The sequence below is a fragment of the Myxocyprinus asiaticus genome, chromosome 45 (genome assembly GCF_019703515.2).
Source record: "Myxocyprinus asiaticus isolate MX2 ecotype Aquarium Trade chromosome 45, UBuf_Myxa_2, whole genome shotgun sequence".
NCBI classification, from domain to species: domain Eukaryota; kingdom Metazoa; phylum Chordata; class Actinopteri; order Cypriniformes; family Catostomidae; genus Myxocyprinus; species Myxocyprinus asiaticus.
In genome coordinates this window covers 27,440,869-27,453,301 of record NC_059388.1, presented here as the reverse complement: position 1 = coordinate 27,453,301, position 12,433 = coordinate 27,440,869, and the positions used below count along the sequence as shown (strand labels likewise).

Sequence of the window (12,433 nt, the reverse complement as noted above, 5' to 3'; positions counted from 1 at the left end):
AGGCGGATGCCGAGCCAGAGTTCCACGTCATGGCCGCTGAACTAGTGCCATCTTTTGCCCCGGATCCTGAGTCTGCACCATGCCACGTCACAGCAACGCCTCAGTCTGCTCCATGCCACGTCACAGCAACACCTCAGCCTGCTCCATGCCACGTCACAGCAACGCCGCAGCCTGCTCCATGCCACGTCATAGCCACGCCTGAGTCTGCTCCATGCCACATCACAGCCAAGCTTCAGTCTGCTCCATGCAAGGTCTCAGGCTCATCTCTGGCCAATGAACCAGTGTTGCAGGCCACGTTTGTTCCATAGTCATCTTTCACTGACCTATTTGAGCTGGAATTGGTTCCCGCCTTTGTGCCCACCCTTAGTTCTCCTGATCAGGCAATCGACATCGACATCACCTCGGCTCTACATTTCCTTGGCTCCACTGCAGTCCTTCAGCCTGTCGGCTTTACCGGGGTCCCTTGTCCCTCAAGCTCCTCCTTGGTCTGTCAGTCACCTGGCTCCGCCTTGGCTCTCTGATCCTCTGGCTACGCCTCATCTCTCTGATCCTTCAGCTCCACCGGGTACTTCCATCCCCAGGGCTCCACCTTGGTCCTCAGCCCCACTGGCTACGCCTCAGTCTTCCGATCCCCCAGCTCTGCCTTGCTCCTCCGAGCCTCCGGTGCTGCCTTGGTCCTCCCTGCCTCTGGCTCCACCCTGGCCCTTTGAGTCTTCGGCTACTCTCTGGGTACCAAGTTCCCTGGTGTCGCCCTTCAAATCTCTCACGGCTCCGCCTTACATGGCTCTGCCCCTCAAGTCTCAAGGCTCTGCCCCTCAAGTCTCTCATGGCTCCACCTTCCACAGACATTGCCCTGATCCCATGCTCTATGCCCTGTCTTGCCAAGACACGCCTCAAGACACCCCCCACCCCAGCTCCCTACAGAACTGTGGGATTATGCCATGTTTATTCTGTTGGTTCATGTTTTTCATGTCTTTTATTTTGAAAATCTAGTTCCTGTTTCGTGTCATGTGGTCTCCTGGTCATGTGATTTCATGTTTACCTCCATGTTTATGTGTCTTGTTTTCATTGGTTTATTGTCTAGTTATCTTGTTATCAGTTCTGTCTTATCATTGGTTAACTTCTTTGTCTTGTTACCCTTGTCCATGTATTTAAGCCAAAAAATTATTATCTTTATTTCACTTTATTTTACTTTATTCCATGTTTATGTTTCATAAAATAATTAAACATGGATTACAATATAACATGTAAAGTATATTTTAAAAAGAACAGTACAGTTCTGGGTGGGCTGTGTAAAAGTAAAGTTCCCCATTTTCTTCAATTAGATCCTAATTTTCAAATAAGACCAGGAAGTAATGTTTGCATTATTTGCTCAATATAGTGTGTGCCCTGTCCCAGCTCTGGCCCACTTGAGACCAAAAAGAAACAACCTAAAACATGTAAATTTAGTTTCCAATAACATTACATGGGTGTTATTACATAATTATAATTTGTCAGGGCTCAGGACCAGTTATGTGTTTTATTTGTGAAGGAAATATAAACTAGACTGCAGAAAATGTCTTAGTTACTGATGTAACCTCTGTTCCCTGATGAAGGGAACGAGACATTGTGTCGATGTAGTGACACTAGGGGTTTGAGCTTGAGAGCCCCAATCACCTTTGCTTAAAATAGAAAAGGCCAATGAGAATTGGTGAGTGGAATTTGCATGCCACTCTCCACCCCCAGACATATAGGTATAAAAGGAGATGGCATGCACCACTCATTCAGATTTATGCTGAGGAGCCGATAGAGAGTCCCAGCCATGTAGCCGCCGGTTCAGTGCCACGACAGGAGGGACACAATGTCTCGTTCCCTCCATCAGGGAACAGAGGTTACATCGGTAACCAAGACGTTCCCTGTCTGTCACTCAGTCTACGTTGTGTCAATGTAGTGACACTAGGGGTTCCTATAGGAAATGCCGCAGGTGATGAACTGTGTCACAAGGTACGGAAGAGTGGACACAGGAGCAAGTGCCTCAGAGCAAGCGCTCAACCACATCATGACCTTCCAGTGAGTTAGGTAAGGCATCTCTCTAGTCCCGCTAAGGGGGGGAGGAGGCACTTACCCAAGTAGGCTACCGGCGGTGCCTTTCCTGATTTGCTGTTAAGCAATTTCCCACCGAGCACTTTCTAGAATAGTGCTGGGAAGTGCTCTTCCCTCTCCAGGAAGGAGAGCACTACGGAGATCACATCCTACTGGAGGAAGGTTAACATGTACAGAATACCTCACATGGACTTACCAATGGGGAATTCACACATGGAATGATACCACCAGAGGACCTTATCTACAGAAAGGGTACGTAGCCACAGTGGCCGAGTCAGAGAAAGCTCTGGCAAGGGGAAACACAGGTTCACCTAATGGGAAACCGAACAGTGGAAACTAATCTTACGGGATTACCAAGGGGAACCACCATGCATGGAGCACTGCACCCAAGCACACGGGCTCACCTGAAAAGGGGCATACCATGAATACTGGGCCTGGTGTCGTTACTCCTCCACCGAGTTCGTCACCGATCAGTGCTTAAGAATTAAAGAGGTGTCCGGGGTTCACTGGATACGGGGAACTGTTGTGGACAAAAAGGCGCACATTATCACCTTTGAAAAAAGGGGAAAGGCGCAATGCAAGCGGTACACCCAACCGGCCGCCCAGTCTACCTGCTGTTACTGCATAACACTCGGGTCGACACCGGGTCTACGTGTCGGTTATAAAGCCTCGCAAAGGTATTGGGTGTAGCCCAACCCGCAGCTCTGCATATGTTTGCTAGAGAGGCCCCCCTTGCCAGTGCCCAGGAGGATGCAACACCTCTAGTGGAGTGCGGCCGGACTCCCAAGGGGCACGGTAAGTCCTGAGATTGGTATGCAAGAGAAATGGCATCCACAATCCAATGGGCTAGCCTCTGCTTGGAGACAGCTTTCCCTTTCTGCTGTCCTCCAAGACAGACGAAGAGCTGCCCTGAGCATCTAAGGCTCTGCGTGCAGTCCAGATAGGTTTGCAGGGTGCGAACCGGACACAGCAACGACAAGGCTGGGTCTTCCTCCTCTGAAGGTAGCACTTGCAGTTTCACCACTTGGTCCCGAAAAGAAGTGGTGGGAACTTTGGGCACGTAACTGGGTTGGGGTCTGAAGATCACATGGGAATATGCCGGCCAGAACTCCAGGCATTCACTGGTAACAGAGAGCGCCTGCAGGTCCCCCACCCTCTTGATGGAAGTAAGCACCACCAGGAGGGCTGTCTTTAGAGACAAAGTGCTGAGCTCGGCCTGCTCCAGGGGCTCAAAGGGGGCTCTCTGTAGGGCAGGTAGGACCACAGAGAGATCCCAAGAGGGAACTTAGGCGCGGTCTAGGAGGATTCAACCTCTTCATGCCCTTGAGGAGCCTGTTGATCAGGTCGCGCTGTCGTGAGGGCCTCCCATCCAGTGTGTCGTGGTAAGCTGCTATGGCAGCCACGTACACTTTCAGGGTAGAGGGAGACATCCGTCTCTCTCTAGCCCTTCCTGAAGGAAAGACAGCACAGACCCTACAGCACATCTCTGTGGGTCTTCCCCACGGGAAGAATACCAGTTCGCAAAGAGATGCCACTTCAAGGCCTACAGCCACCTCATAGAGAGGGCTCTGGCCAGAGTTATCCCGCTAGGTATTCCGTGTCCCATCCAGAAGCCAGGCGTGGAGATTCCAGAGTAACGGCCACGGGTGCTGGAGAGTGCCCTTCCCCTGAGTGAGAAGGTCCTGCCTCAGGGGAATGTGCCAGGGAGGTGCTACTACCAGGAGCATCAGATCTGAGAACCAAGACCGGTTGGGCCAGTATGGCGCAATGAAAAGGACTTGCTGACTTTGCACAGAATCTGTACAATGAGGCTCACTGGAGAAGACGTATACTTGCGTGGCCCCCGAGGCCAGCTGTGCACCAAGACACCCGTGCCGAGGGTAGCCTTGGACAGGGAGTACCAAAGGGGGCAGTGAGAGAACTTTTGGGAGGCAAACAGGTCTACCTGTGCCTCCCTGAATCTCTCCCAAATCAGCTGGACTACGTGGGGGTGGAGGCCCCACTCCCCACGGAGCGTTACCTGCCGTGAGAGCGCACCCAATGCACAGTTGAAGGTGCCCAGAAGCTGTGTGGCTCACAGTGACTTCAACGTCTGCTGACTCCAGAGGAGGCAGTAGCGAGCGAGTTGTGACATGCGACGCGAGTGTATGCTGCCTTGGAGGTTTATGTATGCTATGGTCGCTGTGTTGTCGGTCCGGACCAACACATGCTTGCCCTGAATCAACGGCTGAAGCCTCCGCAGGGCCAGCAATACCGGCAGCAATTCTAAGCAGTTGATGCTCTGCCAAAGGAGTCGGGGCCCTGTCCAGAGCCCCGAGACTGCCTGCCCATTGCAAACGGCGCCCCAGCCCAATTCGAGGCATCTGTCGTGACCACAACACGCCTTGAGACCGGCTCTAGGGGAACACCTGCCCATAGAAATGCCATGTCCAACCAAGGGCTTGAAGCAGTCTCATATGCATCAACCTGAGGGGGAGAACCGCCACTGAGGATAGCATATGTCCCAGGAGCCTCCAAAAATTTTTAACTGGCACCTCTAACTTCTGGCTGAAGGTCTTCAGGCAGGTCAGCACTGACTGAGCACGTTTGGTCATAAGACGTGCCTTGAGAGTGACTGAGTCCAATTCCATACTGAGAAAAGAGATGCTCTGCACAGGGGAGAGCTTGCTCTTCTCCCAGTTGACCTGAAGCCCGAGTCAGTCGAGGTGCTGAAGCACAAGGTCCCTGTGCGCACACAATAGATCTCACAAGTGAGCTAGGATTAGCCAGTCGTCGAGATAATTGAGAATACGAATGCCCTTCTCCCTCAGCGGGCCAGGGCAACCTCTGTGACCTTGGTAAAGACATGAGGGGACAGGGACAGAATGGAACAGGCTCTGTTCAAAGCACGCAGATCCAAAATTGGGTGCGACCCTCCCCCTCTCTTGGGCACGATAAAATAAGGGCTGTAAAAGCCCTTGTGCAACTCGGCTATGGGGACAGGCTCTATTGCTCCCTTCACCAGAAGGGTGGCAACCTCTGCCCAGAGGACGGAGACACCCTCGCCCCACACCGTAGTGGAGAAGGATGCAACTGAACCTGGGCGGGCGTCTGGCGAACTGGATCGCTTAGCCGAGGAAAATCATCCTGATAAGCCACAGTGAGGGATTGGAGAGTGCTAACCAGGCCTCCAGACTCCGTGCCACCTAGGGGACGACTGTACTTACCGTGCCTGGGCAGGGTGGTCCGTGAAAAGGCAGAGCAGGTGCCCCACCTGGAAGACAGCCCAGGAGGACGTGCTGCTCCACAAGCCCGCAATGGTGGCTGGTGACTGGGGCAGGCGAGCGACCCCAGAGACCAGCACACTTACCTGTTCACCAGCTGTCTCTCGACGGACAACGAGGGAACGGGAGGTACTCGTGTTCCCCTGATTGACCGGAAAGACTTCCGGTGCCTGGCCGTCGCGAGTGCGCTGACCCAGGGAATGAGGAAACTGCTGTTTTACTGATCATGTGGGCACCGAGGCCCAGAGGGCACCCAGCAATATAATACTTACCATGCGCTGGCCCAGGGGCGATGGCGGGGATAGAGAGTTCACCTAGGCCAGACCGGTCAGAGTCAGTCACCTCATCCCTGGGTTGCCTGTGCCAGGGCCACCTCGAAGCCCATCTGGGGTTCTTGGGGGCCATTTGATTGGCAAGTGGAGCTGACTTCCCGCGGGATGATCTTCTTCTCTGAGGCCGGCATACGGGCTCCGATGGTACAGGAGCCGGGGCCGGCACCACAGGGGAACGGCTCTGTCGAGAAGCAGATGGGGCACGGGACTTCAGAGGCCTGAAGGTGGCTAAGGTCGCACCGTGGCAACATGTATATAATCGCCTCAGTCTGCTTCCTCACCGTCGAGAACTGATGGGCGAAATTCTCAACGGTGTCGCCAAAAAGCTCCCCCTTGGGAGATAGGTGCATCGAGAAAGTGGGCTTTCTCGGCGTCACGCATCTCTGCAAGGTTGAGCCACAGGTGCCGCTCTTGGACCACAAGAGTGGACATCGTCCGGCCCAGGGTGCGCACTGTGACTTTCAGCGCCCGTAAGGCGAGGTCGGTTGCAGTACACAGTTCCTGCAGCCGACCGTTCTACCCTCGAGCAGACCTTTCAGCGCAGGACTTGGAGGGTGGCCAAGGCGTGCAGGGTGGAAGCAGCTTGACCCGCAGCCTTGAAAGCCTTTGTCATTAATGAAGAAGAGAACTTACAGGCCATGGAAGGGAGCCTTGGTCAGTCGCGCCAGGTGGCTGTGCCCTGTAAGCATAAATGCACTGCTATGGCGCACTCCACCTGGCGGAGCTTGACATATCCCTTAGCCGCTCCTCCGTCTAGTGTAAGTAGGATGGACGAGCCCGCGAAGCATGTACGGGCAGCTTTTTTTTTTTTTTTTAAAGTTGCCTTCCATGACTTCATTAGCTCCTCGTGCACTTCCGGGAAGAAAGGCACCGGGGCGGGGCACGGCCGTGAGTTGCGCTCCGAGCCCAGAAACCAATCATCCAACTGCAAATGCTCAGGGCAGGGTGGAGGGTTCCACTTCAGCCCGATATTCACAGCTGCCCGGGCAAGCACGGCTGCCATCTCAGCGTCCGCCTCATCCTGTGCTCTACCGCCTGTGGGTGGGAGCTCAGAACATTCATCTGCTTCTGATAGCAGAAGCCCACCCTCTGATGCTGTGACCGAAAGCTCATCCTCGTCTCGAACCGTGAACGACACATTAAATCCGGCCTGAGGCGGACTGCCTGTATCGCTCGACAGCTCTTCCGGATAGAACAAGCGTGCTGGGGGATGGGAGGACCGTTTGCCGACCCGGCTGGCTGAGCATCAGCCCAGGACGGAGCGGGTTGGGGAGCAGCCGCGGTGGCTCCTTGCTTCATGAAGAAGAAAGTGAGCCGCAACCACAACGTTCTGATGGGCATGTTCTTGCAATGAGAACATAACCCTTCCACAAAAGCTGCCTTGGCATGTTGGCGCCCCAAGCACTCAAGACAGATTTCATGGCTGTCCGGAGGGGAGAGATAACGGCCACATCTAGTAGCGCAAACACGGAAGGACCTCTTTAAAAAGACGGCAAGCGTTTGCGTGAGCTCTTTTAGAAGGAAATATACTCTTTTGAATATACTCTTTTAGCACCAGTGGACTCAGCAGCCGAAGCAACCAGGGGAAGCACAACACTCGACTGTGTGAGGGTGACCGCTGATATGTGCCGTAAAATCCAGCAGCGTAAGCGAAAGGTGAGAGGACGAACACAATACATGCATTCGATTCCGAAGAAAAAATCTGAATGAGTGGTGCACGCCATCTCCTTTTATACCCGTATGTCCGGGGGCGGAGAGTGGCATGAAAATTCCACTCGCCAATTCTCATTGGCCTTTTCTATTTTAAGCAAAGGTGATTGGGGCTCTCAAGATTGAACCCCTAGTGTCACTACATCGACACAATGTCGAGTGATTGACAGAAGTTTAACACTAACACTTCTCCCTCAGTTAAAGATGGTCTCTGTGCACAAATTTGAATGATTTTTAGAAAGATAGATAGCACTCCAAGGCTAACCACAGCATTAATCTGTCATCAAAAACAACTTGCACACTATTACTATTAACCTATACTGTCTGGAGACAAAAGACTGACTTCTGCTTTTTAGCAGATATTGCATTTATGCCTTTACACAACTAAGGTACTTTATGAATTCATAAATGCCAAAGCCTTTCATGCTAAAGGATGCTAACAACTTCTGCATCAAGCAAGCAACTACTCATCAAAGACAATATAGCATTATGAGCAGTTCCTAAGCATTACTGAGAACAAAACTGAGCTTGTCCATTACTTACAAATAACCTTAAAAGACACCTAAACCTGCATCAAATTTACATGCAGGCAAATATAGCTTAGATCTCAAAGTATTGTTACCTAAAAGACCAACAACGGCACAAAGGCAATTCCATCTTAAAATCCCATGTTTACCAAACATTTACATAGCATGCACAATTCTCACAATTGCATGTGCATCAAAGTGTTTTACTAATCAAATGACCTCATGGATATCAAAGGGTGTGGTGTTATTCTTTAAGTTTGGAAAGCAGGCAGGTTTGGTTTATGTAGAAACCTTTTTTTTTTTTTTTAAAGATTTGCATGCTTGGATTTGTGTCTGTAAGCAGGGTTCTTGTGTGGGGAAGAAAAGGTGTGGAAACTTTTTTAAAATCAAGATGAATTATTTTATTTTCATTTTTTAAAACACAATAAAGCCATTTAAATCCTAGTTGCTTTAAAAAAGAAGTCTATGTTCTTTGGTCATTATTCAGACTGCACAGATCCTAAAGTTATTTATTGTTAAAATTATTTATTCTAAAAAATTATGCTCAGCTCACTGAATACAAGAAATAGTTCACTGACAAACTGATGTAACACACACACACACACACACACACACACACACACATGTGTATATATATATATATATATATATATATATATTTGAAACAACAACACCGTCTTTTTCCAGAACAGCCTGTATTTCTGTGGGTTTTTCTTTGTATCCCGAACAATTCTTCTGGCAGTTGTGGCTGAAATCTTTCTTGGTCTACCTGACCTTGACTTGGTATCAAGAGATCCCTGAATTTTCCACTTCTTAATAAGTGATTTAACAGTACTGACTGGCATTTTCAAGGCTTTGGATATCTTTTTATATCCTTTTCCATCTTTATAAAGTTCCATTACCTTGTTACGCAGGTCTTTTGACAGTTCTTTTCTGCTCCCCATGGCTCAGTATCTAGCCTGCTCAGTGCATCCACGTAAGAGCTGACAAACTCATTGACTATTTATATACAGACACTAATTGCAATTTAAAAAGCCACAGGTGTGGGAAATTAACCTTTAATTGCCATTTAAACCTGTGTGTGTCACCTTGTTGTCTGTAACAAGGTCAAACATTCAAGGGTATGAAAACTTTTGAACAGGGCCATTTGGGTGATTTCTGTTATCATTATGATTTAAAATGGAGCCAAACAACTATGTGATATATATATATATATATATATATATATATATATGTGTGTGTATTATTGAACACATTGTAATGATTATGAGTTAAAAAATGATGGAAAATTTAAACTTAAGTACATTTTTTAGTTTTAACATTGTTGTAAAAATAAAACATTATAATTTTAAAGCATACAGTACAATGTTGTTAATGAGCAAAATAATCCTTTAGCTGTTAAAAAAAAAAAAAAAAAAGTTTCACTTCCTGATTTTGTATCTTTTCATTATGTTCACTTCATTCATCTGCACTGCAACTCTTTCACAGTGCATCTATTTACAAGGCAAACTCAGAAGAAGGTTTAAATGAGATCTACTCAGTTTGTTTAACTGGTCATGTGGTATGTAAGACGCTCCCTCTGCTGGACTCTGCTCATTTGGATACATCAAATCACCAGCAATCCCTGAAAAATTTGTGCTCTGGCAACCAGTTTATGTTGATATAGAGAACAATTAATTATCAGATTTAATAGTGTAGAGCTTAATTTGTGTTTTCTTAAGCCATGCACCACCTACTACATATTTCATAATAAGGTTTAATTCTAATTAATTATAAAGTTGAGTACAGATAGTGAAGCAAAAGTTAACATTAAAAGATTGCCTTTATATTATTAGGAATAATATTTAGTTGACTGGCATGCAAGGATTGAGGCCCTCTGACCCCTGACCTGTGAAAACAACATGTTTATAATGATATTAAATCAATAATACATATATACATAGATCTATCTGTCTGTTTGCCTATCTATATATCTATTTGTTTATATATGTATATAGCAACACCTCTCAATTTACATACCTGCCATTGTGTTCTTTTTGTGGAATACAAGCCCATCAGACTGTGTTCTCCATGTCACATTAAACTTCTTATTTGGACCTTGAACCACTTCTGTCATCTGTGAAATTTGTTAAAAATCTCAAATATACAATTTGCACAAATAAATGAGTATAGTATAGGGGAGACAACTGTAACACTAAATTTCTACAATCACAAACAAGCAGAGTGATCACACTTATTCAGCATATGCTCAGCACCCCTGGTCTCCCCTACCTAAAAGTACAAAAAGTGGTCACTGAAACTATCTTCTTATTAAACATTAACATTCATATCTTATTTGCTTACCCTGTCCAAAAGGTTTTTCATGATAATTGCGCCATTTACATTGACTCCAGTTTTAGCCTTCACCAAAATCTTCACCATGCCTTTTCTAACAAATTCTGTGAAAGTAAACATTGACAGGGGCTTTACAGCAAGAATGGTGTGTTATAATAGCATCTCTTCACTTTTACTTGTCAGGAAGAAGACCAGAGTGATATGAATCCCATAAACAAATTACTTACTTGTGCAAAGAACACCTGCATGAACCCCATTCAAACAACTGCTCACACCCCCAGTGAAAGGGCAGTCTCGCACTGTCCACTCTTTTCCTGTACAGCTGAGATTATCCATCCACACTGGCCCCACAGGACCAATATATCCCTTCACTTTTGCAAAGTCACCACAGCCCAGCTCTCTACACAAAACTGTAGCATCTATTAGATCCCAACCATTGTAACACACTGCTCCCCAGTGATTATCATACAGAATCTGAACCCTGCCATCACATGCGTTGACACCGCCCACCAACTTCAAATCTGGATCAGTGAAAGAGTGGGATTACATACTGTATATAAGCCTCTGCATGCATTGTATTGAATTATTACTTGATTCTGATTGATCAATTGCAGCATTATTTCTGGCAACACTGTATAACTAACAGCTATGTCTCTACAAGAAAACTAATAAAATAATTTCAACCCAAATATTTCCCCAGCCATGTCATAAGAGGGATAATATACAGTCAGCCCCTTTAACATCATACAAGACCCCTTTCTGTGTCAGGGTTCTCATTACCCTGTTGGGGTTTATTTGGCAATATTATGTGCTTGACTGTATATTATCTCTTACTTATTAGGTCTTTTGTCATGCTTAGAAGATTGCAACCTACCTCGACAGATGACCCCAGCATCTTGTGTATGGTTGCAGCTGCTGACTCCCAATCCACTTGATGGGCACCAATACAATCCTGGTTCATTCCCAAGACACCTCAAATTTTCCTGCCATATTTGTCCTGAGCCTTGTCCAAAATATGCCCTGGTCTTTGCTTCTATAGGGGTCCCACAACCCATGTGTTTACACACCACTGCAGCATCTGTAGCATCCCAGCCAATATCACAGATGGTTCCCCATTGTCCCCAGTGGGAGTATTCCACTCTTCCGGAACATATATTGTCCCCATTAACAAGTCTAACGTCTAAAGAAGAGGGACAAAACCCCTCAGGAGATGTACATTTCAGTGTATTCTTGCAATTTATTTCCTAAATTCACCCTTTTCTGTTTAGTATGAGTATGCAATATCAAATATCATCAAGGAAGGTATCAAGAAAGTTGTTGTAATAAAAAAATCAGCACAGCTTTGTTACAGCCGTGCTCATAATCAGTACATCAGATGGATTTTAAGTGTGATATTGCTTTTCAACAAAAGTTTTATAAAAAAGAAGTTAGGAATATTAAAGGAATATTCTGGGTTCAAAACAAGTTCAGCTCAATCGACAGCATTTGTGGCATAATACTGATTACCACAAAAAATTATTTTGATGCCCCTCCTGTTCTTTAAAAACAAAAAAGCAAAAATCTGGGTTCCAGATTTTTCTATTACAATGGATATGAATGGGGCCAAATCATAAACATTTAAATACTCACTATTTCAAAAGTAAAGCCACAAGATATGAATAATACTGTATGTGTGTTAACATGTTTTTAGTGTGATAACCTTTTCTCTGTAAAGTTATAGCCAATTTGACAACTTACTTGCCATGACAATGAAATTTCAACAAACCCTAAAACCATAACCTGACTGTAAAAATGACAATTTAAACAACATTATGACTCAAATAGTACATGACTTTTAACAGAAGATTTTATTTAAGTGCTTTAATTATAAACTTCACATTTCTGCCATTAAACGCCCCAAAGGTTTTGCCCGAATCACTTCCATTGTAAGTGCCTCACTGGAACCCAGATTTTTGCTTTCTATAAAGAAAAGGAGGGACGAGTCAAAATACATTTTTGTGGTAATCAACATTATGCCACAAATGCTGTCGATTGAGATTAATTTGTATTGAACCCAGAATATTCCTTTAAGTAACTGTTATTTTATCTTAAGATACAATGTGGCCACTTATGTTGTCTAATTTTGCTCCACAAATTAATATTGTTCCAAACAAAGCCAAAGCAGGATCAGCTGTTGCGTGTCACC

General features: G+C 46.3%; 2 protein-coding genes across 2 annotated transcripts in view; both read right to left on the bottom strand.

Annotated features, from left to right (window-relative positions):
- LOC127434870 (deleted in malignant brain tumors 1 protein-like) overlaps positions 1-12,433 on the bottom strand; it is a 29,184-nt gene that overhangs the window by 12,350 nt on the left and 4,401 nt on the right. The window lies entirely within an intron of this gene.
- Positions 8,385-11,594, bottom strand: LOC127434875 (scavenger receptor cysteine-rich type 1 protein M130-like). Its single transcript, XM_051687910.1, has 5 exons — positions 11,123-11,594; positions 10,476-10,769; positions 10,258-10,352; positions 9,934-10,030; positions 8,385-9,802 (listed from the first exon to the last, which is right to left on the bottom strand). The coding sequence occupies exons 1-5, from the start codon at positions 11,301-11,303 to the stop codon at positions 9,759-9,761; spliced, it is 711 nt and encodes a 236-aa protein (XP_051543870.1). The 5' UTR covers positions 11,304-11,594; the 3' UTR covers positions 8,385-9,758.